This window comes from Anguilla rostrata, chromosome 12, assembly GCF_018555375.3.
Source record: "Anguilla rostrata isolate EN2019 chromosome 12, ASM1855537v3, whole genome shotgun sequence".
NCBI classification, from domain to species: domain Eukaryota; kingdom Metazoa; phylum Chordata; class Actinopteri; order Anguilliformes; family Anguillidae; genus Anguilla; species Anguilla rostrata.
This window is the reverse complement of record NC_057944.1, coordinates 37554332-37580220: the sequence shown is the minus strand read 5'-3', so window position 1 is coordinate 37580220 and position 25889 is coordinate 37554332. Positions and strand designations below refer to the sequence as shown.

The window sequence follows — 25889 nt, the reverse complement described above, 5'->3', positions numbered from 1 at the left end:
CATTCGCCTGTTAAATAAACACAAGTTTATTGAGTTTGAGAGCTATTTTTTTTCGTTTTATGAGATGCTTGGGATAGGTTTTACGTGCTGTTTTTGTTCTCTGTCCATTGTAGTATTTGGGCATAGATCAACATTCGGTATATCGTACATAACAACACCTACTTTCAAAGTTATCATATGATTCAATAATCTTTGTACAAAATGCAGTGTAGCTATAAATAAATAGGCCTATATCATTTTGTTGTGTAGCAAACTTGCTGTTTGAGCCAGAGTAATGGTTTCATTTAATTTGTTAAGATTTTTTAAGATTTATTAGTATCAGCATAAGCTCCAGCAGAAGCAGCAGCTAGGCTGATGGTTCCAGAACAGAACACTTGAGCAATAAATTGTCATTTTATTATGGTACATATTTAGATTGTCAGATCGGACTTTAAAAAAAGAAAATAAAAAAGAAGATAAATATTAATATTAAATATTAAGCATTGGCTTTCTGTGAGCAGCTGTCAAGCTTCAAGCGTTAGATTGAAGACATGTAGCACTGTAAGTATATACTAACAGTGCCAACAGAGTAATTATACTGAAATCATTCAGTACAATCTGTCTGTTGGCGTGTTGGAAAACATGCCAAGGCTGCTGTTCTCGTTTTTATTGTTGTCTGTTCTCCTTTACTGACTTCCCTTCTCATTTTTTACATAATTAGTGATTTCCGTTCTAGCTGTGTTCACTGCCTGTTCTGGTGCTCCGATACACTTGAAAAAACATTCTTCTGGCCTACTGCATGGTCAACCTTTCTGAATCTCATAATTTCAAATCTACACCGTTTTTTCCTCTTTTTTCCAGGCACCATCTTCAAACTGACAGCACATACGGTATGTCTAATCTCCATTCTCTGATATCTAGAACTATTTTTAAAAATGTTATCATAGATATCATTGGTCCTTAACAGCCTACCATGTTATTCTTTTTGTCAAGGTTCTCTCTCACTCACTCTATCTATCCCTCTCTCTCTCACACACACACACATACACGCACACGTATGCATGCGTGCACACACAAGCATATTTTTTGTGCTTCATTTATTTTCTTCATTTTTATATTGATGTTGCAACTATTGACATGGGCATGAATCACTTCAGACAAGAGTGTCTGTGGAGCAGTTCAATGAGACGTAATTAATAATTCCGCAGATTCAGCTGTTTGTGAAGACAGGACTATCTCTACATTAATTTGAAACCAAGGGAAATCATTTGGCTAGACAAGCCATTCACTGACAAAGCTTTGTGAATGTCAAACAGAAAGACAATTTGGTAAATTAGTACCACATCTACAAAAATGTACGATATGACAAGGTTAAAATGCACATAGTTCTGTGAATTAAAAGTAGTTTTTTTCTTCTTTTTTTTAATGCATAGATTAAATATCAGGCAAGTGACAAAGGAGCCTCTTCTTGGGTCCCAAGTCTGTCCCTGACGTAATCGCCTGGTCATGTTGAAAAAACACTGTTTTTATTGGTGGGCTCTTGGTAACGTCACAAAGAATTGGGCGGTGGTGAGTTCCTTATTGTAAAGCGTTGATTGGTTATTGCAATATTGAATGACACTGCCAGGATTTTTTTTGTAAGGGGCGTGGTTTTAAGGCTTGTTTATGGTCTGTGATTGGTTGAATTTGAATTAGTGCTTCAATTCAGTTTACCCTTTGGGTGGGGCTACGAAGGTTTATTTTAGGGCACAATAATGAGAAGAAATACGATTCAGTCCCCATCGATGCATGAGACCGAGGAAGCCTGAAGACACAATGTATAGAGTGAATTATTGCAATGTGTCTTTTTAACGTTGTCTTGGGTTAAGTTCAGCTACACGTATGGCTTAATTGCTGCATACTATTGGGACTACTAGCGAACGGAAGACGCCTTATTATCCTGGGGGTTGAGTTAAGTTTCTATTGCTAGTTAATTTAACCTTAAGTACAACCTAACAGACAGTAAATAGAAGATTGCCTGAACTTTGTCTCGACTTCTACTGCATTCCCGATTAAATCGTTTCTAATTTCTTTTAAACAACACGATACGTCCTTCGAAGTCTTTCACTGTTAAAATGTGATTAATTGTAATCGTCATATGTGTTTAGTTCACAAATGGCTATCAGTTAAACTTGGTAATACATTGATTTGGTTATTTACCTAGCTCTACGCCGACTTTAGTGCGCTTTAGCCTAGTGTTTTCCTCGTTGGAAGTTTAGTTTCCCATGTATGCCGAAGAATTCGCCACCTGTGTGCAGTAGCTTAGCTTGCGTGTTACAAGAGGAAAATAGGGTGCGTGGCTTGTCGAAACCGAAGATTTATTGACTGGAATGGAAACGGGATCGATATGAATTACAGTTGATCATTACTATATTTACATTGACTAAATTCTTCTGATTCCCCTACATATAGAACGGTAGCCTAGTATACCAATTGCTTCTTGGCGATCTGCGTTTCTTTTTACATGTGGATATAATGGTGCGATCTGCAATCATTTTACCAGTTTGCCAGCCGTGTAGAGCAGTGGTTCTCAACCTCGATCTTGGGAGACCACTGTGTGTGCTGGTTTTCATTCCAACCACGATTCCAATCCCAAAGTTTAGACAATTTCTTCTTAATTAGAGCCTTTTTATGCTTAGAGGGATTTTTGCACTCTTAAGCCACGTTATGTCAGAAATAGATATATACATTCCATGAAGTCCCGTATTCACATTTTGCTCTACTGCAAACAATAACATAAAAACAGGTCCAAAGTGATCCAATTAAAAACTGCGGTGAATCAACAGGCTCCTTATTGGTTAGACCGTGGGCGCCTGGCCACTTACATTAGCCATTTGGTAGAAATGAAGAAAATTACGAGTCAAACCTTTGTTGTGTTAATAAGTTTAAGGAAACAATTATGGAATGTGCGTGTGTGTATATAAATCATTTATTGGGCTATTATAATTAAAATATTTTTCCACATCAGGTTGCAAAAAGTTAACTCCTTGTCACTCAAAAGAGTGCAGTAAGTCCACTGGCCTGTTTTGTGCACCTACTGTTTCCAAGCCAACCATTGGAGAATCTGCAGAACATGAAAGTAAAATATTTTGGTAGATTTCTTTTTTTATTTTTTATTTTATTTTTATTTTTACAAAAGCATGTCACCAGCATCATTCATATGGGGTCAGTAAGAAAGGGGCTATAAAAGATGATGTTACTGTGATTTTAGGTCTGTCATAAGGGGAGTGCTTTGGTAGAATTACGATTCTCATTAGTAAGTTGTACTATAGGCTACCACGCAACAAAGCTTCAGAAAGATTAGAGCCGGATCCTTCTTTTATTCTGATGCGGAAAAACGAAGGAATAGCTGAGGGGGGCGTGTTCTTGCGTATATACTGGCACAGCTCTCAGGACGTTTTAGTGCCACCTACAGGATACTTTAAAGAGTGGCCAGAGGTCGTACAGACTGCTGGTATTCATAAGGGTAATTTTTTACAGTCTCTGGTAAACCTCCTTTCCAGGAAGCAATCCCAGGAAAAAAGAAAAAAAAAACCAACAAACTGGGGAAATAAATTACCATATACAAATATTTTGTTTAGCTTGTTGTATTTACGTATTTTGCAAATGACATATTTGCATGCTCAGTTAAATAAAATAAGCCTGTTTCCAAGTGTGCTTAGACATTCACACATTCCTTAAAAAATTCTGAGCCCCCCCCTTCACTGGCTTTCAGTGGCCGCCTGCGTTCAGCACGGATCAAATCGAGTGGCTCCCGCTGGTGAACCTAGCGTCGAATGGCGCTGCTCCTTCCTGTCTGCGGACAGCTGTTACCGCATCACTTCCTCCAACTAGACCTTTCCCCCATCAGCATGATGCTCCAGAGAGTGAAAGTTGGGGGTGGGGGTCTGGGGGACTGAAGGCAAGCTGAGATGGGTGCTGAGACTAGTGTATAGGAGAAGGAAGCATTGGGGGGGGTATTGGATCGCATCAAATTTAAGACCTTGGTGCTTGCATACCAGGCAGCTAAGGGGTCAGCACCAGGGTACATCCAGAGGATCATCAGACCCTACACACCAGCCAGACCTCTCCGTTCTGCCACCTCTGGACGCTTGGCACCTCCCCCTCTTCGCGTCTGTACTTCCCGCTCCCGTCTGCTGTCTGTCCTGGCCCCTCGCTGGTGGAATGACCTCCCCGTGGCAGTCAGAACAGCAGAGAATCTTACCACCTTCAAACGCAGACTGAAGACTCATCTCTTCAGGCTGAACCTCTCCCCACCCCTCCCTAGCCTATAGTTTAGCTCACTGTACCTAGTTAGGATAATATGATTACGTTAGTGTATTTGGCAGGATTGTTGTTTTTGTCTGATTAGGTGTGATTAGATGTGATTCCAGTGCTAGTTTGTACTTGGTAGGATTCTTGTTTGCTGAACAGCTTACTCTACAGGGTTGGAGTCCTGATCGATGTGGTCACTTCTGGCACTACGATCCTTACTTCACTCTAGTGTTTCTTTTGCACCTCTACATCGTGAACCAATGCACTTGTTGTACGTCGCTCTGGATAAGAGCGTCTGCTAAATGCCTGTAATGTAATGTAATGTGTGTTTGCTACTCTGAAGTTATCCATGTTGCACAACATGGACAACTCTGGAAAGCAGAACAGACAGAAGCCTTTTGCCTGCATGCTCTTGGCAAAAAAAGGAAATTAAATCATTTCTGTTGTTCTTTGGGCAATTCATTGGCAAGGTGAAATGGCTTTAATGTTATTAAGCAGATGTGATGGTCCGCATAGATGTAGTATCTAAAAGCAATAGAGGATTTATAACTAAAGTTTAAAAGTCCACCAAAGAAATATTAGTCATGTAAGTGTCTGAGTTATGAAACTCGGACAGAGGTTGTACAACTTAAATCTTTTCGGTGTGTTCAAAAAACAAAATTACAAAAGTGGAGATATGAAGATTTGTTTTGCAGGACACCAACTAAATGTTTTTTGAAAGTCAAGGTCAAGTTGTGGTTCAAACGCTCCCTCCCCCCTCCACTCGCACACACACACACACACACACACACAGTACTAATATTAGAGCACCCCAACACAGGAAGAAGTACTGAGCTGTATGAGCAAAACCACAGGCAGTTGACTACCGAGGAATGCTCACGCAGGTCTAACTGACACAAGCGCACAGCACAGTATTTGCCCAGCTGGACGGCTGCTCATGGTCTCAGTAAATGGTGAGCTTTCGCTCAGGATACCGATTGTTGTTTGCACAGAAATGGACAGCAGCTCGACCCAGTTGTCTCGTGGTGTCTTGGCCACGTCTCTCAAGGAAGCTGCAGGAATTCGGTCCTTTGTCTGCGATGGATTGGTGACCTGTCCAGGGTGTATTCACGCCTCTCACCCAATGCATGCTGGGATAAGCTCCAGCCCCCACCCCCAGGACCCTACCCTGGAATAAGCGGGTTAGATGATGGATGGATGGGTCCTTAGTAAAGCAAAACTTGTACTTCTAAAGTTTAGATCAATAACAATTTGTCAACAAAGAAAAAAAAAAAAGTCTTCTTTACAACATGAAACATAACAGGCAAAACCAAGGCAGGTCAGTCACAATACAGAGTTGTTAAAGCACCAGCTTTATATCAGGCAACACAAAGTGTTCTCACAATGTTACTGGAATGTTTTGTCAATGTTATACAGTAACATTTCCAGTACAAGGCAGCAACATTGTGAGAGCATTTTGTGCTATACCTTTTTTCCCCCCGCATGTATTGTTTCTAGTAAGTTTCATCTGTGCAACCCAGTTTCACACACTCTGTTGAGGTCAAACTGGCTGAATTGGTAGACTTCACACAACCACATCCCCCGTTTTGTTTGTCTTTTGCCTGAACACATGACTATGTCTTTCCTGTCATCAGAGCCTTCTATACTTGCAACTGCCATTCCGTTGAGCTGACACTTGACCCCTGTGTATTCTAATCAGCGCGTTGTCACGCATCTTCCCCATGCTAATGATGTTTGTGCCTGCGTATATTTAACAAGGAGATCACCCGCTTCACTAGAATATTGACCATGGTCCTGAAGAAAATGAGCTAAATTGGTCTTTACATCACTTATGCTATATGCTTATGCTATTACATATGCTATTTGAGTAATCCCACCAACTATTTCCCATCCCAAATATACCTCCCAGGTCCCCAAATATACTTTGCTTCCCGGCTGTCTCCCCCAAATCCTACTTCCCTCTCTATCAAGTCATTAAAAGGCCTAGCAACAGAGTAGTCATCTTTTACAAGTCATCTATTAGTTGCCTGTTTTAAGTCTTTCCAGATTCAAAGCGATTGTTAAAAAATTTCCATTGTACAGTACAGTACGCTACCCATGTACATGTGCGGGTTAGGGCGGCACAGTGGTGCAGTGGGTAGCACTGTCGCCTCACAGCAAAAAGATCGTGGGTTCGAATCTCGGCTTGGGGCCTTCCTGTGTGGAGTTTGCATGTTCTCCCCGTATCCGCGTGAGTTTCCTCCGGGTACTCCGGTTTCCTTCCATAGTCCAAAGACATGCAGGTAGGTCGATTGGAGACCCTAAATTTCCCATAGGTATGAGTGCGTGTGTGAATGGTGTGTGTGTGCCCTGTGATAGACTGACGGCCTGTCCAGGGTGTATTCCTGCCTCTCGCCCAATGCACGCTGGGATAGGCTCCGGCACCCCCCGCGACCATGCTCAGGATAAGCGGGTATAGATAATGGATGGATGTGTGGGTTATGAACAGTAGTGATCCCATTAGCTGGCCACTGTTCATTATCTGTCCAACTGAATGCAGTTGGAAAGGCGCCTGCGATTTTTCCAGTGCGTTTAAAGAGGCAAATCTGAACAATGCCCCATGACTGTCCCTTCTTTGCATTCGTTGACATCCACACGGGTAGATAGTCCGTCGCATGTAAATCCTTTATAACCTTTGCATTCATCTCCGTCTCCGTGGGTCTGTCCCGGGCCTGTGGCTAGAGCGCGGAAGATTGCTTACATAGGTTTTGTGGGTGAGATATGAGATCCCATTGCTGTGCATAGTACAGGCGTTAGTTGTTTTTTTTGGTAGGTCAGTATCGAAATAATAGAACATTTAAATACGGTATATTGAAAGGTAAAAAAATTGACAGAAAACACCCATCTTGGTGTTCATCCCTTTTGATGACCTCATGCGTCGTTACCTGAAAAAAAAACATTAAATGCAGTATTTACTTGTGCCGGTTTAACATTTGGATACAGTTTGCATTGGTCTGCATGGTATCATTTATACTCCATTTGTTTCTTCTCCCCGTCATCGTAGCCTTAAGATGGCCGCCCTCACAGGTGTCCACAATTTCCTGTGGCCCTGTCCAGTTTGCATATCAAGCCCATTTCCGGCTGGTGCGTGGGTTCCAGAGAAATAGAGGTGTGTGCTGATGATAACGTAAGAGGGCTGCCCAAGCCTGCTCTTGGAGATCTGGAGATCTGCCGTCCCGTAGGTTTTCAATCCAGCCCAAACAAATCACACCTCATTCAACAGCCAGAGATCTCGTTGAGCTGCTAATGAGTAGAATCAGATGTGCTGGATTAGTGTTGAATGAAAATCTGCAGGACGGTAGAGCTTCAGGAACAGGGCTGGGCGGTTGCCCAATTGATCCCGGGGGCAAATACTGATACAGATATTTTGTGCAATATCTCGTAATTTTATCTCACTGTTATTTTTATTGTTTGTATTATATTTTATTATGTATCTTTTATAATCTTAACTACCCACCTTTTATTGTTGTCTTAGTCAACTGGGTGTGCATTAGCCTGTAAATCCATTTTAACATTTTATGTTTTATCAATCGCTTGTAAAGCACTTTGAATTGCAATTTGATTTGTCTGAGAGGTGCTACATAAATGAAGTTTGATTGATTGATTGAATACTGCTGAAAGAGTGTGATCAGTGGACGTTAATGTAATTTATAGGGATTTTCTTTGTCAGGATTGTCGTGGCTCATGACAAATTTGTCGCAATATGTGGGTTCTCCCGGACGAGCCCCCAAATGGTCATGACCCGACTCGTGAGCCATGACAAAAATGGGAGACACACGGTTTTAAAACTGAAAGGTGTACAAATTTATTAATTAACGCGCAATAACCAAAACGAACATATTAAAGCTATGAGGTGTGTTAATCAGTTATCTGTGTGTCAGCAGATGGATGAGTGGTTCGGTGATGAATGGAAGGGGTGCTGATTTTATGGTGAAATTTTAGGTTCTACTGATGTAGAACTTAAAATAGTAACATGGCCAAAGCCAACAAAACAGGAACATGGTGCCGGAAGTATGGGGGGGAGGGGTGTTTTTTAAATTTTTTTAAAAATTCTAAGTGAGGGTTCTAGATCTCCATTGCTGTCAGTTACCTGTAGCGATTGCTACATCAGCATTAGAATGTTCAGTTTAGATAATTCTAATCGCATATTTGTTATCTTGCACTTTAAAGCGTTAAACGTGAACACATATTTGTACTGACAAATACATATGTGCTGTAGTAGACAGCGGAATGTGTTCAGGTACTGCCTCGTTTGCATTGATCTGTAGCAGCAGTGCCCCCAGTGGCTGGTTTCAGCTCTCCCACACTTTCATTACATTGCGTTCCAGGCATTTAACAGACGCTCCTTATCCAGAGCGACTCACACAACTTTTACATTGCATTTGTACAACTGGGTATACAGTATACTGAAGGTTAAGTACCCAGCAGGGTTGTACCTGGGAATTGAACCTACGACCTTTCGGTTGCGAGACCAGCGTGTGCAGGAGGGAGCCACTTTAACTGGACCTGCGCCCGCTGTGCCATTCATTCGCACCATCCGAATCGGCCTCCTTTGAGCTGTCACGAGCCAGAGCACTCCGGTAAATCAGTGCCCGGGAGCACAAACACGACCCTGAATTTGTCTGGGCTTATCAGCAGTACTGTCCTTTGTGACAGATTGATGCGCAACCTTTGGATTTTTTTGCACCTGTGGCACATATCAACTCAACGACACTCAATTCTAACTGTTTGTTTAGTGCGCCATTTGCGAATGCTGGAGTCAACCAACCTTGTTCTCAGTGATGCTAGCTGATGCCACAGTTCAATGCTGTTATGTGCTCCTAAATAGTGCCCTGCATGTCCAGCTGCAGTCTCTACAGTCTCACCTCTACCCTCACAGTCTCTCTCTGTCAGTCTCACCTCTATAAGTTACTCAGCCTCTACAGCCCACCTCTCATCCAGTCTCACCTACAACCTAAGTCTCACCTCTACAGCCCTCTGCAGTCTCACCTCTACGGCCCTCTACAGTCTCACCTCTACGGCCCTCTACAGTCTCACCTCTACGGCCCTCTACAGCCTCACCTACAGCCTCTACGCCTCACTCTAGGTCCCCAGTCTCACCTCTACTCTGTCACCTCTACAGCCCTACAGCCTCACCTCATGGCCCCCCATCTCACCATACGCCTCTACAGCCTCACCTCTACGGCCCTCTACAGCCTCACTCACCTCGACTCCTATGGCCCCCTCCCTACAGTCTCACACCTCTACTACCGGCCCAATCTCACCTCTACAGCCCTCTGCAGCCTCACCTCTACAAGAACTTCAGTTGTTTGCCGCTGTTCCACACAGTTTCTCTGCTATCCCTAGATTTTTATTTTTTTATTTTTTTATAAATGCAGTACACCATCAGGGTACAAAGATTGTCTTATGACTGTTTTATAGCCCTGCAGTTATGAGAAGTCATAATCAAAGTTAAGTGCCACACCTATTGCAGAAAAGAAAAAAAAGAACCATGATGTGTGTTTTGTAAAAAGAAAAAAAAAGAGTGGTGTTGATTGAAGTACAGTCTCTCTGGAAGTAGGAAAACAGTTATTCACTGATTTATTGGTGAGTGACAGGTCAAAAATATTTATTTAGGGTTTAATACTCAATGAAGGTGCTTTATCACAGGGGTCTGGTGAGGAGGATCATTTTTGACCCAGTGGACAAACGATATTACAATAAGACATTAGTTAACTCAGGGACACGTGGATAAATATGGGATACCTTGCTGTTAAATTTACGTATTAAATTTGCAGAAGAATTCTCGTGCCCAAATCTTCAATTTTCTTCGGAATCCGTGCTATTTTACTCACATTTCCCACAACTGCCACCTTTCGCATGTTAGGTTACATAGGACCCCCTGATCGAGGTTAGGAACGACAGCGGCATATCGCGCATATGGAGCAAGCTCTGTTCTACAAAACAGTTCTGCTGAATGCTGATCAGAGACCCGTACTGTAAACGTAGACTGCACTGCACAGGGGCACCTGTGTTCTCACAAGGTTTTTGGCTTAAGTCGTCGCAACACGGAAGTGCGCGTCCTGAGGAAAAACGGTTCTCACCATTAACGCGTGCGTCTTGTTGGCATTCCGATTGTTATATGCTTTTATACTGAAAAACAAATGGCCTACGACGAGTAAATGTTAACAAAAGAGGAGTCTTCCGTCTGTCGTGGTAAGTTCATCTTTTTTTTTTTAGATGTTTAATTCGACAACTGCGGTATATTTGTGTGACAGTTTTACTTAGAGCTGCCCGAAAAAAAAAAAAAATTATGCAAAGAAGAACAAATAAATGAAAATACGAAATGAAATCTTACTTTTAATTCCACCGTTTGGAAACGAATGCGTCTTGTACAAGGATGTTGTCTATATACGCGTGCGTTTTTCTTGTGTTCTACTTACGGTACTTTAGGTCAGGGTATTTCACCAGACAGGGCTATGAAGACCTATTCAAAATTGTCCCGATAACCGTATGACAATTTCAAGAACAAAAACTAGCATTAACCCCATAACCCTGCTTGATGCAGCACCACCTGTTTTGAGACCAGTTGTTCATTTAGATTGGTTTAATATTAGCACTGATTAATGAAAATCTCGAACTGTGTTGGCCAAATGCTCTACAGTTTGGTGTAGATGGGATTAGCGATGGTGTGGCCATATGAAAATAGAGACAATGATGGCAGCCTAAGAAGTTTTCACTTAGGTTAGCTGCCCGTACAAAACTGGTTTCCTATGTTGGTTTGTGCTGGTGGCGCTGTAGCTGGAGCTGTACCTGTGGTGGGTTGGGGTGGGGTGGGGCGGTGGAGGTTGGGGGGTTCGGGTATTGTGCACATCTCCATCTCCAAGCTCCCAGCTGAGGCTCCCTCAGGTGTGAAAAACAGGATTGGTCTTGCGCTGAGATCGTGTTTGTTCCCATAATTAATCACCAAGGACATTAAACCCATCGCTGAGAATGCTCTGTGCTCTCTTTGGCTTCAGGTTATTTTTAATGTGCAGTACGTCTGGTTCAGACGTGGTTTTTAGTCGGTCCTGAAAACAACAGCATGCAGCATTTACATTACATTACATTACAGGCATTTAGCAGACGCTCTTATCCAGAGCGACGTACAACAAGTGCATTGGTTCACGATGTAGAGGTGCAAAAGAAACACTAGAGTGACGTTTACATCTTTTTAAGTCTATTAAGTCAAATAAAAAGTCTACATCTTTTTATTTGAAATTTTTCTTCGAGCCGGGAAACCTGTTCCCTTTTGTTAATGAGTAAGCGGACCGAGTTCCCTGAATTTGCTGCTAATCATTGCTGCGGTGTACGCGTTTACTCTACCGCTGACTTGCAAACAGGAGACCAGGGTTTCACCACCAGGGCTTGTTTCGCGACCACAGATGCACCTTTCACAACAGAGGAGACCCTCAGTCGAACAGACGTCAGCTAAACCCGAGCCTCAGCCAACAAGACATGTTCGATTTCCCTCGACACTGAGAACATAGTCAGTCTCGCACCGTGTGACGGAAGTTCCGTACCTTGTTGGTGACCAAAAAAAGACCCCCCCAACAAAACCCAACGAACTGTGCAATCTCCAAGCTGTCGTGGAATCACACACCCAGCCAGCGTTTGGGTAGTCACGATGCTCTTTTTATTTTCAGCTGTTCGGTGAGGTCGTGTGATAGAGAGCCTGACGGTGAAAGAGAGGAGGAGCCCAGCGGTCAGCCAAGCGTGGAGGACAAGGAGCAGGAGGCACGCCTCATAAACCCCACAGAGTCGACTGAGAAAAGAAAAGAAGGGGACATCACTTCCTCCTTTCCCCCCCTCTCTTTCGCCTCCTTCAACCTCTCCTCGCCTGCTCTTCCCCACCACCCCCTTCTTCTTGCTCTCTGTCTTTCTCTCTCTCTCTCTCTCTCTCTCCTTCCTTCCCTCCCTCTCTCGTTTGGAGGATGTGGCAAACCAAATTCATGGTCGCCATGGTCCTCGCCAGCAGTCTGGTCCTCGTTCTTTTCTACTCGTCCCTCAACTTGGACGAGCTCCGCAGACAGAAGGCGTTCGTGGAGGCGGCGGCGGCGGGGGCGGGGGCGGGGGCGGGGGCGGGGCCGGCGGCGGGGGCGGAGGCAGCCACCGTTCCCGCCGCGGCATTCTGGCGCAACGCCAGCGCGACGACCGCTGCCTACCAGCAGACGTCCGCCAGGCCCGAGCGGCGGAGCGAAGCGGTCCCCGTCTCGATCTCCGCGGGGTTCAGGCAGGCCGTCCCGCCGAGCAGCGCCTACTGGAACCGCCGGCTGCACGCCCTCCTGAAGCTGCTGGACTCGGGCGGGAACGTCACGGAGAGCGAGGCCCTCGGGTGGGCCGGCTGCGGCGCCACCAGCACGGAGATGCTGGTGACCAACATCCAGGATTTCGGGTCCTACCCGCCTCTGTACCAGGGCTTCCTGCAGGGCATGGAGTGCCGGGACCCCCCCGTCCTGATCGACCAGCCGGACAAGTGCGCCTCGGACGGGCGGAAAGGGGACGTCTTCCTCCTCCTCGCCATCAAGTCCGTCCCCCGGAACTTCGAGAGTCGGCAGGCCGTGCGGAAGACCTGGGGGCGGGAGGGGGAGTACGAGGGCGGGCTGAGGGTGCGCACCGTGTTCCTTCTGGGGCGCTCCCCGCCCGAGGACCCGGACCTGGAGGCGCTGCTCACCTTCGAGGCGCGCTACTACCGGGACGTCCTGCAGTGGGACTTCCGGGAGTCCTTCTACAACCTGACGCTGAAGGACAACGCCTTCATGGGCTGGGCCGCCCGGCGCTGCCCCGGGGTCGCCTTCGTCTTCAAGGGCGACGACGACGTCTTCGCCAACACGCCGGCCATGCTGGCCTACCTGCTCTCCCTGGAGCCCGCCAGGGCCGCCGCGCTCTACGCGGGCCACGTCGTCGCCAAGGCCAGCCCCTTCCGCGACGCCAAGAGCAAGTACTACGTCCCCGTCAGCTTCTACGAGGGCGCCTACCCGGCCTACACCGGAGGGGGCGGCTTCCTGTTCTCGGGCTCGTTGGTTCGCCCGCTCCTGGCGGTCTCGCGCTTCGTCCCCTTCTTCCCCATCGACGACGTCTACACGGGGATGTGCTTCCAGGCCCTGGGCGTCGCCCCCGCGGCGCACGGCGGCTTCCAGACCTTCGACATCCGCGAGCAGGACCGGCAGAACGCCTGCGTGCACCGGGGCCTGCTCCTGGTGCACCGGCGCAGTCCGCAGCAGACGCTCAGGCTCTGGAAGGACATGCACAGCCCCCTGCTCACCTGCTGACCTGGCGGGACCCCGGATCTCCTCCCCTTCACCCCCCCCTCCCCTCCGGGACCCAAGTTCTCCTCCCTTACCCCTCCCTCCGGGACCCAGATCTCCTCCCTTCACCCCCTCCCCTCCGGGACCCCAGTTCTCCTCCCTTCACCCCCATCCCTCCCCCATCCTCTCTCCTCTCCTCCCTTCACCTACCCCTCCCTCTCTCCCTTCATCCACCTCCCCTCCCCTTCCCTTCACCCTCACCTCCCCTCCACCCCCGCCCCCTCCCGTCCTCTCCATCATACCCACACTCTAGGAAACCCAGAGTTGCCAGAGCGTGATATGGTCTCCCGATGGCTCCCTGAGGACAGGGGTGTACCGTAGCAGCGACAGGCACACCGCAGGGGTTCCTGCCTGGAAACCACTCAGATTCTCAGAGGGGGCAGTTCAGGGAAGTGTGACGCCTTTTTTTTACGCCCTCTTTCCACACACAGTTTGTGTCTGAGTCACCAGACCTTCGCCTTCAAACTTCCCTTTGCTGAGCTGATTGTGGCCGATTAGAAAAGATAAGAAAAAAAAAAAAAACCTGATAAAAATGTGGCAGGCTTATCACTCTGAGTAAACGGGTTCATGCTGCTCTTTATATAGCTGGAGGATTACGGAAGCAAATCAGTGCCTTGCTCAGAGGTACCTGGAACTCTAACCTGCACACACAGAGTTTTTAAATGGGACTAGGTGGGGGACTAGTCTCTCCAACTTTCAATGTTACCCCTGGCTTTCCAACACTTCCTCCCTGCTAAGACTGTCCCTCCCCAACCTAACTGGACTTTATGACACAATTTCCCTTCTTCAGTAAATCATTTTTTGTTGTTGTTTCCATCTCTGGAAACGTTTCATGCTGGACTGTGGATGAGCAGGTGGTGCAACAAACATGGACAGTGGTTTGTAGATTGTTCAGATAATTCAGGTAATTCCCTTTCTGTTCACACGTTAAAAGATTGTCTGTTCATTTACATGTACATTTGCCTCTGTACCGTGTCTAAGTAAATAAATCATACATCTGAATATCCGTAATTTATTTATTTTTATTTTTGTACAAATCTGTGTAATGGTGCTAAAAGTAGTGATGGTAAAGCCATTAGCCATGAAGAACAATTTGGCCAACACTGGAAACCGTTGATGTCTGATTGCAGATATTTGTTGTGTAACAGTATGCTGGATAAAATGCTGAGCAGTTATGCAACAAAACTGCTGCAAAATGGCAGCTTTGATTTAAGGTTTACCCGACTCAAGATGCACAAACTGCGTCTGCATTTATCAATGCTTTGTATTTGTGGACCAGGGCTGTGCTGAGCTCTTTTGATTGACAGGTGCTCAGTGAGAAAAGGGTACACAAACCTAGAAAAACAGTTTTGTGACACCAAGTTATGGTACAACAGGGCTGCCCAACCTTGTTCCCGTCCTGCAGTTTTTCATTTCAACCCTAATTTGGCAGGCCCGATTCTGCTAACTAGTAGCTCTACGAGATCTCTAGCTGCTGGATGAGGTACAGTGAAGCTAGCTGTTTTATGGTTTGAGAGAGAACATACCGGATGACAGATCTCCTGGAACAGGGTTGGGCAGCCTTGTTGTACAGAATGTATTTCACCTAAATTAATGACTGAAAATGAATGACAGCAACTGTAATAATACAAATATTATTTTTTAAAAATCAAATCAAAGGGGGATATTTGGCACTTGAGGCACAGGCCTGTTTGTGGACCAGTGTACAGACCCCCTTTGCTTATATTCATTAATGTGTATTGGTGATGAATGCTGTTCTGGGATCAGCTTGGCCTGGTCAAGGTCAAGGTCAAGGTCAGCAAATGGAAGGGTGAGAGTCTGACCCGAGATCATCGCCCCGAGTCTCTGCTGAACAGGAGTGTGGACTCTGGCACATCGTATGTATACTGTAGCAGGGGTGGGTAAGGACTCCCATATCCGTTTTTGGATTTCATGCCAACTTTCATGCACTCAACTCTTGAATTAACCCTCTCATTCAGTAATTGATATTTTAGCGCCATTTCTTTCTAGCGCAAGTTCATGAACGACAGCATGAAAGACCTGTTCCTGTGTCCCAACATGAAGCATTTTATTTTGTATTTATTGTGTTTACTGTATCACTGCACTTACCCGCCATGTCTCTGCTCAATAGCACACATTATCAAAATTAATTAGAACGGGTATATCCTGTAATATACGGGCACCTTTGTGTGTGGCTCTGTGTCATCAGACAAGCCCCTCCCCCTACCATGTTCTATTTACCTTGACCCCCCCCCCCCTACTCCTCGTAGAGCTCCAGGGGGTAGTGCTCTTTGTACTCCTTCAAGTGCTTCCACATGGCTCCCTTCTGCTTCTCCAGGTGCGGGGGCACCTCCTGGTACACGTCGGTGAAGAGCAGGTCGGGGTGGGGCTTGGGCCTCCCCTCGGCCTTCTGGAGCGCCTCCATGACCCGGCGCTGCGCCTCCTTCCTCCACGCCTGCTCCTCCTCCTCGCCCCACCAGCCGCGCGTGGCCAGGTACCGCCCCAGCCGACCAATCGGGTGATCCTGCTTCTCCCAGTAGCTGACCTCGTCCAGCGAGCGGTAGGTCGAGCTGTCGTCGCTGGTGCTGTGGTGGCCCACTCTGGGGAGGGTGAGGGGAGGGGAGGGAGGAGGGACCATGGAGATTTTCATCTCATAATCTCAATAATTATGAAATGACTTGATATTAAATTTATTTACAAATGAATAAAAATTGTATGAAGGTATGAAACGTGAGGACTGAGAGAGCTGGTATTCCTGCACACGTGCGGCAGGTCACCTGTACGTCAGGCAGAGCGCGTGCGGCAGGTCACCTGTAGGTCAGGCAGAGCGCGTGCGGCAGGTCACCTGTAGGTCAGGCAGAGCGCGTGCGGCAGGTCACCTGTAGGTCAGGCAGAGCGCGTGCGGCAGGTCACCTGTAGGTCAGGCAGAGCGCGTGCGGCAGGTCACCTGTAGGTCAGGGAGAGCGCGTAGGGCAGGTCACCTGTAGGTCAGGCAGAGCGCGTGGGGCAGGTCACCTGTAGGTCAGGCAGAGCCCGTGCGGCAGGTCACCTGTAGGTCAGGCAGAGCGCGTGCGGCAGGTCACCTGGAGGTCAGGCAGAGCGCGTGCGGCAGGTCACCTGTAGGTCAGGCAGAGCGCGTGCGGCAGGTCACCTGTAGGTCAGGCAGAGCGCGTGCGCAGGTCACCTGTAGGTCAGGTAGAGCGCGTGCGGCAGGTCACCTGTAGGTCAGGCAGAGCGCGTGCGGCAGGTCACCTGTAGGTCAGGCAGAGCGCGTGCGGCAGGTCACCTGTAGGTCAGGCAGAGCGCGTGCGGCAGGTCACCTGTGTCAGGTAGAGCGCGTGCGAGGTCACCTGTAGGTCAGGCAGAGCGCGTGCGGCAGGTCACCTGTAGGTCAGGCAGAGCGCGTGCGGCAGGTCACCTGTAGGTCAGGCAGAGCGCGTGCGGCAGGTCACCTGTAGGTCAGGCAGAGCGCGTGCGGCAGGTCACCTGTAGGTCATGGCCTCGATGAGGAAGGGGCGGTTCTCTGCGACGGCGCGGCGACGGGCCTCCTTGGTGACGTTGTAGACGGCGAACACGTCGTTGCCGTCCACGCGGATCGACGCGATGCCGTAACCCGCGCCGCGTCCCGCTGAGGACACGGAGAATGCGACAAAGACGGTGGGGCACACGACAAGATGCAAGTGTCAGCTGGTCCATGGCAGACTGGGGCGGGGGGGGGGGGGACTAGCTGACACTTCATATCGTATCACACTGGTCCATAGCAGACGGTGTCAGGAAGTTGTTGCCCAGCTGCAGTCTGTTGCGGGACTTACTACATACATGTTAAGACCGAACAGTCTTGGCGTGTGAATATTTACAACCGTGGTCTCCAACCCTGGTCCTGGAGAGCTACAGGGTCTGCTGGTTTGCATAAAATCAGCACCCAATTGAGACCCAAGACACCAGGTGAGTTGAGTTAACTGTGTAATCAACTGCTCTAATTGATTCATGAAGTGCAGAGTCACTATGAAAACCAGCAGACCCTGTAGCTCTCCAGGACCAGGGTTGGAGACCACTGATTCACATGGATTCAAGCAGTACAGTGTTTCTGAGTGCTTGTCCAGAGATGGGCAAACAGGAACTGCTTCTGTTTCTGGATTTCATGCCAATTTCAGGTCTAAATCATTTCATTAGCCCAATAACATGAAACATCTTATCGTGGTCTAATCAAGGGTTTCTCAATCTTGGCCCTGATGCCTCACCGGGTCGCGGTTCTGGCTGGTGTCCACCAGAGGGCGCCAGAACATCGTTCTTAGTATCACTTGTGCTCGTTAAGGTTCTGACTGCGTGTATTAGTGTCGCGTCTGCGCGTGTGTTCTCGTTAGTTGATTTTCTACACCTGTTAGTTTAGGTATTCAGCTTCCTTGTTCACGTCTTTTGATGTCTGGTCTATTATTGTTATTTTATTTTTTGCTTTGTGTCAAATGAAAAGCTCTTGTTACTTTGTGTACCTACCTAGTCTGTTGACTTTTCATCTGCATTTGGGTCCTACCAAGAATACTCTCTATGACGCACTGTATATGTTGGTCTTTGTTCCAACATAACAACAAGCTGTATATTGCAATGCTGTAAATTGTTTATTACCCTGTTAAAGCCACATTATGCCAGAAATTGCAATGATTGCCGTTAAAATAAATGTACCATATTAACATCCCAGGAATTTCAGTTAGTCAGACCAACTTATACTTTAATTTTCTGTGCTGTATGTACTATATCACAAATAATTCCAATTGAAAGAGTTTCCATTTTTTATTAAATTCAGGTGAAATCAGCTGGGTCCTATTTGCAGAGAGTGGGGAAACTTGAAACTATCCGTATAGAATAAACATTGCATCACATTCGTTTACTGGCAGCAAATGGCAACAAGTCAAACCTGTATTGTGTTAAAACAATATGATATCCACTAAATTATGATTAACTCAACTTAAACAGGTTTTCGGCAACCTTAACTGATGAGCAGAATTGCAGAACAAGGGGGGAAAAAAGGGAGAAAACTTTTCGTATTCAAAAGAAATAAATTAATATTAGAGTACATACTCCTGTGAGGCGCAGATGTATAGACTACAAGATTACGAGTTCTAATCTAAGGGTTAAAGCAGCAGTATTTAGCTCATTTGGGCAGTGTAATTGGTCACAGTGAAAACCTGCACACACACACACACACCGACCCTGCAGGAAGGAATTCTCCCACCCCTGAGTGAGTCTAGATCAGCGCTGCCCAGCCCTGTTCCTGAAGATCTACCATCCTGTACGTTTTCAGTTCAACCCTAATTTGGCACATCTGATGTCACTAATTAGCTGCTCTGCGAGATCTCCAGCTGTTGAATGCGATGTGCTTTGTTCGGGTTGTAGTGACAACCTACAGGACAGAAAATCTCCAGGAACAGGGTTGGACTGTTCTGTTCTAGATGTATGAGGAAGCATTGCGCACAATGACCCTGGTGTTACAAAGTTTTTTTTTTATTGACTTTAATCGCCATGTTTGCATTTACGTCAGAATATTTCCTTGACCACCAAGGCATTATATATATATTTTTTTTTAAACATTGTTTGGATTGTTTGGTCTGTCACAATCCCACGGATTCCCTTTCGAAGCAGAATTGCTCCTTTTGTATGATGCACTAGTGTACTGAGCTTCCCACACCAACTCTCTACCTCAGCTCATGTCAGTCTGTGTCTCAGCTCTTTGGAATGCCCCCCCCCCCCAAAAATAAATTCTAAGTCAGTGTTCTAGAACTCCAATGCTTTCAACTCACAGCAGTGATTGTTACATCAGCATTAGAACGTTCAGTTAAGAACATTCTAACCACACATCTGCAACGCTTAGAGAAGTTCATCAGATAGAACAGGTTCGGGGAGTGGTTCCCAAACTTAGACCTGGGGACTGTGAGTGCTGGTTTTCATTCCAACTATTATCACAACTTCTGGTTTGTAAAAAGCTGCCGTTTTTTTTTCTGCGATGTCAACCCTTAGGCCATATTATATCAGAAATAACAATGGACACTATGAATAATGCATGTCCCATATTCATAATCCAGGACATTTAATCAGATCAAATAATCCTTTCATTCCCTGTAATGTACCATACTCTGTATGTAAACAATTCCTTACGAGATAAAAAGATAGAGAGGGGAGAAAGAGTTAGACAGACAGAGAAAGAAAGGGTGTCTGGAGAGAGAGAGGGAGGTAGAAAGAGGGAAGGAGGGGCGAGGAGGAGAGGGAAAGAGAGAGAAATGAGAGAGGAGAGAGAGAGAGAGAGACAGAGAGATGGAAGGAGGGGCAAGGAGGAGAGACAGAGAGAGGAGGGGTGAGGAGGAGAGAGGGAGAGACAGAGACAGGGAAGAGGGGGCGAGGAGAGAGAGAGGGTGAGAGAGACAGAGAGAGGGAAGAGGGGGCGAAGAGGAGAGGGATAGAGAGAGAGAAGGAGGGAGGGAGAGAGAGAGAGAGAGAGAAAGAGAGACGGCGGGGGCCTCACCGATGCCGTCGCCACGGTACTGCTCGCTGGTGGGGGTGGAGATGGCGTAGCCGTTGTTGCGGCAGAAGAAGATGATGGGGCAGTCCAGGGTGGCGGAGAAGTGCAGGCCGGCGTGGGCGTCGCCCTCGCTGGCGGCCCCCTCGCCGAAGTAGCAGATGACCGCGCGATCCGAGCTCGCCCGCTTGATCGCGTACGCGGCGCCGACCGCTGGAACACAGAGGAGCGCAGCGCTGGCTCAGACGGGCGGGGCGGGGGCGTGGGCGGGAGCAGGGCGGGAGGGAGTCGAAACCGGGCCGAGGAACTGCTGGTCCCACACCGTGCAGCACGGCCTGATTGACACTAGGTGGCGCCAGTCGTGGCCAAAACTGAAAGGGCACCAAAGTGCATGGGTTGCTTGTATCTTTTTTAAAGCTCATATATCTGGGACAATTTTTGTAAAGCAAAGAAACTGAATGTAACTAGCGTTGTGCACTAAACTAGCGCTGAGAATGTAACTAGCGTTGTGTACTAAAGTAGCGCTGAGAATGTAACTAGCGTTGTGCACTAAACTAGCGCTGAGAATGTAACTAGCGTTGTGTACTAAACTAGTGCTGAGAATGTAACTAGCGTTGTGTACTAAAGTAGCGCTGAGAATGTAACTAGCGTTGTGCACTAAACTAGCGCTGAGAATGTAACTAGCGTTGTGCACTAAACTAGCGCTGAGAATGTAACTAGCGTTGTGCACTAAACTAGCGCTGAGAATGTAACTAGCGTTGTGTACTAAAGTAGCGCTGAGAATGTAACTAGCGTTGTGTACTAAACTAGTGCTGAGAATGTAACTAGCATTGTGTACTAAACTAGTGCTGAGAATGTAACTAGCATTGTGTACTAAACTAGCGCTGAGAATGTAACTAGCGTTGTGTACTAAACTAGCGCTGAGAATGTAACTAGCGTTGTGTACTAAACTAGTGCTGAGAATGTAACTAGCGTTGTGCAGGTAACCGTCATTGAAAATGTAACAAACACTGTGGACATACCAAGCACTGAGCATGTAACACGTAACGTAAGTAGCGGTGTTTGATTTGAATATGAATGTTCATATGTGGACAATATACAAGGGGGGGGGGGGGGTTTGTCTCTGAATGGCAGACACCCACCCTGTGGAATCTGCGTGGCCAGGGTGGAGGAGATGGTGACGAAGTTGAGGTCCTTGCTGCCGTAGTGGACGGGCATCTGTCGACCCTTCCCCAGGTCGTCTGCGTTGGAGTAGCACTGGGCCATGAACAGGTCCAGGGGGAACCCCCGATAGAGCAGGACCCCTGAAGGAGAGGGCGAGGAGAGGGTCACTGCCAGCTGCGTGCGGACAGCCCGTCTCTCTTGAGCACCCGAAAAAAGCCGTCAAAGTTCTCTGGGAGGAAGCTCAACAAAACCGCCAAACCCAGGGCTCTATTTCTGAAAACCAGCTTCAGTTAAAAAATAAACCCAGTCATTAAAAGGAGACTTGGCACTACACACAGTTATGGTTGGAGGGGTTGAATGAATTTCAGTTTTTTCCCATTTAGAAAATGGTCTGAAATCCAATCGATTATTACATTTTAAAACAAAAAACATTAGAACATATCGGGCATTTTTCCCCATTCATAAATTAAATTTCAACTCATTTGCTAAATTGACTCGCTCAAAACAGAACTTGGTCTTGAACCCCATAGACAGGAGTTAATCAGCGATGTCACAGTGATGTCACAAAGGAACACCAAAGCCCAGGAATTCTGAGGAGAGACTTCAGCTTCTCTTTGCAGTGTGGAAACGGAATGACAGAGGAACTCAGCACGACCAGTCACACTCCAGAATTTACATCCTGGTGAACTGAAGGATGTAAGGAAAAATATTTGGGTGAAGTAGCTGCCCACCTGCTTCTCTGTACTGGCCGAAAACCAGATCAGTGGGGTCCAGAGCTGCCACGCTGCCAATGTGTGTACCCTCCTCCCCAAAGTTGGTCGCATAGAATGTGATCCGACCCTAAAAAATATAAAAACAAGCAAGCTACGTTTTCACCTTCCTTACCTTACTCTGCCACAGATTTCGCAAACATTCCAACGACAACGGGAATGACCCGTTTCGAAAAAGCTTTAATGTCTGATGTACATGTGGATCAATAGCATCATTGTTCTACATCCTGTGTTTTTTTTTTTTTTTGGGCGAGGCTGGCTGGGTTTAGGTTGCGAAGTCGTTTCCTGTTGGACGGCTCACTGTCTGCGCACCATCGTCATCATCAGCTCGACCAATAACACGGAATAAAAAGTTTCTCGCCATGGATCCCAGAGTTGCATCACAGAGGGAGAGTTGTTACCACTTGTACACTTACTTGCACACAACACGGAGGAGCTCCACCAATCACGGAGCACTTTGGTAACAACCGATAGAACAACGCCAGTTGTGATTGGTGAATATTGTCCAGCTACACTTCTGGAACCTCTGCGGGAAATTACCGTGAAGCAGCCAGTGAAAATGGACCAATCACCAGAGGTGGGTAACCTGGCTTCAAAGAGTAAAAAGACTGACCATGTATTTGCTCCACCACCATGCACTAAACCAGCTGACTCTAATTAGCATAACTCTCCACCATGGTAGGAGAACTAATTATTGTAATCAGCTGGTTTAGTGCATGTTGGTGGCGCAAATACATGGTCAGTCTTTTTACTCTTTGAAGCCGGGTTACCCACCTCTGCCAATCACCATCAACAGTGCTCTAGTGCAGGGGTGCGCAACAAGGGCCGATCCATTTCGGGATTTTGTGCCAACTTCTGCTCTCATTTACTTTTTTTATTTTAGTAATTTATTTGCTGTTTGTATAAGCGCCAGCTACAGCCACAGACTGCAAAGGGTGTCCTACAGATTTCACTGTGCTCAAGCGCAGGCGCAAACCAGCGTGGTTTATCGAGCCGTCAGAAAACTGATAAATAAAACAGGTCAGAACAAAAACCAGGATGCAGGACCCAAAAAACTTCAGGACCGGAGTTGTGCACTTCTGCTCTACTGGTCGTTACCAAGGTATTCCACGATTGGTGGAGCTCCTCTCCTTTTTTTCTGCCTCCAGTCTCTTGGGATACATAGCGCTGGGAACAGACGGTTCGGCTCACTCACTGACGCATCCAACCCCAGGCTTTGGCAGTTGGTCTGCAGAATTTAAAATAAGTGGCAGTTTTCTGTTGCGGACAGCTGGGGGAATTCCACTCTAACGGCCAGTTGTAAGTGGTAACTGCAAATTTGGCAAGCACTGTCACCTTTACTAGTGCAGGTCAGTTTTAAAATGTCGCTGTCACCCTTTAAGAAGAACTTACCCCCCCCCACCCCGAAAAAAAAGTGAAACATTCATTTTTTACTATCAGATTAAGGTAAATGCTCAGAGCAGGATACAAGCTGTACCCCATTTGACAAGACGGCGCTTTTAAGATTTAGACAACTCCCTCCTGATTATGTGGGAAGACACTACATTCAGGAAACATCTACACTCAGTGTTTGCAGTCAAGACAAGCTGAAGAGATTCAAACGGTTCGGTGTAGCGCCTTCTTCAGGGAAATGACGCTGTGTGTCTGTGACAGTCTTAAATGCCCAGCTCTGCAGTTTCATTATGTTATAAACACTGATTTCATCTGTCAACATTGATTTATGGTTTAGTTCTGGAGCGTAGCACAGTGGGTAAGGAACTGGGCTTGTAACCGAAAGGTCGCAGGTTCGATTCCCGGGTAGGACACTGCCGTTGTACCCTTGAGCAAGGTACTTAACCGAAATTGCTTCAGTATATATCCAGCTGTATAAATGGATACAATGTAAAATGCTATGTAAAAAGTTGTGTAAGTCGCTCTAGATAAGAGCGTCCGCTAAATGCCTGTAATGTAAAAGTTCTTTTATAAATACTGATTTAATCTGTGAACACTGATTTACGCTGATACCTCACCTGTCTCTGGGACTCGTAGAGGATTCTGTCCATGGTGTTGAACAGAGTCATGCTCTTATAGAAGTCCACCACTGTCTCCTGGGGTAGCTGAGAAAGACACGCGTGAGGGGCGAGAGATGAGAGAGAGAGATGCTGGATGACCATTAATCCATGATTTTAAAAAAAGGTCAAAGGTCAGCCAGGACAGCCAGGACAGCCTGACTTTGTTACAAGGGCACAAAGAGATTTTTCTGTCTTGTTACCAGTGATGTGTTCACGGATTGGTTTCGGGAGGAACAAGATGGGGGGGTGGGGGGTGGGTAGGCAGCATGCCGGTGCAGTGAATAGCACTGTAGCCTCACCACAGCAAGGTCTGGGGGGTCCAGCCATCTTCCAACACGATTGGGTATGATGTATGTTAAATGGCTAAACTTTTAATTGTTATTCTCCAAAACCTTGACTTCTGTCTGAAGAGCAAGGGGGACACACGGCTGGAAGCTGGAATACGGTAAAGGAAACTCTGCATTGAAGCCCGTGTGTCTTCCTCTTTTTCTTTTCACAGGGAGAATGAGCTGTGAACGTGCGGCGCAGCTCGTGCGGCGGGCGGGGTCACTGCGGTCCTCCGAGGGTGACATCTCCCGCGGCTATAAACCCTGTAATGGGATCTCCAAACCTTACTCGCTCCACGAACTCCAGCGGCGTGAACCGCCGAGAGCCGAGAATCCGGGCCTCGCCATGGCTGTGCTGCCTGCACCTGGGAACGGAGGGGGAGGAGAGGAGGGAGAGGGGGGAGCGGGGGGGAGGGGGGTGGAGAGGGGGGTCCTCGGGAGGGTGACGGGAACAGGCGGGGCCCAGACGAGTACGGGGACCGAGAGTGGCTCCAGAGGAGAGCCAGGCCGTGAAGCGAGGAGGGAGGAGACCGGGCGAGACGCACGGGCTGATGGAGCGAGTGTTCATTCAAGGAGGAGAGATTACATTTTTTTTTCTGAATAATAACTGTGTATCTCTCAATTTTCCCCTTTTATGCGCTGACTAGGAACCGTGCTAATTGTGGAAACGCCCACACCTGTGTTAATTGTGGGAAACGCCCACTTGGTGAAACATAAGAATAAAACACCCCAGAATAAAAATTAAAAAAAACAATCATAGAGCAATCCAGAGGATACACTGTACGGAAGATATACATTTCACACACGTAGAAACATGACCAAACGCATAATCCCCTCCAGGCTCTGTCTGGCGGAGATAATAGTAACTTCTTTCTTGTAAGCATTCCTGTAATGTTTACAGGAAAACGAATTGTTTCCTGAAAGAATATGATATCTTCCCGAAAGGTGTTGCAAAAGGTTCCACGTTCTCTTAAACGCACTGCACATTACACAACTGTCCAACAAGTAGGCTATAGGCTACCCTTCGATGAACATCGAAATTATACAGTATCTCTTTTATTTCTGCTCTGAATTATCCAAAATATGAAGAAAATGACGGGCAGGAATTTTATCGATACAATTAATAGAAATGATTTGCTATTGCACCGTCAAATACAACAGTCGTTCCAATTGGTCTATTCGTGACATATTAGAATAGCTACATACTCACCTATCAAACGATTCAGTTATAGATTTCAGTCTAGGAATTAAAAGTCATTCATCACCTTTCAACTTCACTTTGGTTACAGATTTAATGGTAGATATCAATATATGAGTCGGTGGAATTTACCATTAAAAGGAGCATCACTTCATAAAAAGAGAACGCATAAGCCAAATGTTGAATAATCTTCCACCAGGCATATATAGCATGTTTTTCTTTTTATTCAATTTTT

At 46.7% G+C, this 25889-nt stretch overlaps 2 protein-coding genes across 3 annotated transcripts; one reads left to right on the top strand and one right to left on the bottom strand.

Moving 5' to 3' along the window:
- The first annotated feature begins 753 nt into the window (after window positions 1-753).
- b3gnt2l (UDP-GlcNAc:betaGal beta-1,3-N-acetylglucosaminyltransferase 2, like) lies at window positions 754-13676 on the top strand. 2 transcript variants are annotated; one of them, XM_064301102.1, is made up of 2 exons: window positions 754-869; window positions 11976-13676. In XM_064301102.1, exon 2 carries the CDS (start codon window positions 12264-12266, stop codon window positions 13599-13601), a length of 1338 nt encoding a protein of 445 aa, XP_064157172.1. In that variant the 5' UTR covers window positions 754-869; window positions 11976-12263; the 3' UTR covers window positions 13602-13676. The 2 variants fall into 2 exon arrangements, with proteins under 2 accessions (XP_064157172.1, XP_064157171.1); XM_064301101.1 differs by lacking the exon at window positions 754-869 and adding an exon at window positions 10147-10506.
- A 969-nt stretch (window positions 13677-14645) lies between these two features.
- On the bottom strand, window positions 14646-24247 carry bckdha (branched chain keto acid dehydrogenase E1 subunit alpha). The gene is made up of 6 exons (XM_064301107.1): window positions 24089-24247; window positions 22041-22149; window positions 21288-21449; window positions 20152-20358; window positions 17124-17265; window positions 14646-16237 (listed from the first exon to the last, which is right to left on the bottom strand). The coding sequence occupies exons 1-6, from the start codon at window positions 24230-24232 to the stop codon at window positions 15895-15897; spliced, it is 1107 nt and encodes a 368-aa protein (XP_064157177.1). The 5' UTR covers window positions 24233-24247; the 3' UTR covers window positions 14646-15894.
- Window positions 24248-25889: the final 1642 nt, after the last annotated feature.

What these genes read in the sequence shown, in the direction of transcription:
- b3gnt2l (XM_064301102.1), top strand. Translation starts at nt 12,264, where the DNA reads ATGTGGCAAACCAAATTCATGGTCGCCATGGTCCTCGCCAGCAGTCTG.
- bckdha (XM_064301107.1), bottom strand. Translation starts at nt 24,232, where the DNA reads ATGGTCATCCAGCATCTCTCTCTCTCATCTCTCGCCCCTCACGCGTGT. An exon ending in GGCCACGCAGATTCCACAGG is followed by an intron (nt 20,359 to 21,287) that starts GTGGGTGTCTGC and finishes TCTGTGTTCCAG; the next exon opens with CGGTCGGCGCCGCGTACGCG. An exon ending in GTACCGTGGCGACGGCATCG is followed by an intron (nt 17,266 to 20,151) that starts GTGAGGCCCCCG and finishes CCGTGTCCTCAG; the next exon opens with CGGGACGCGGCGCGGGTTAC.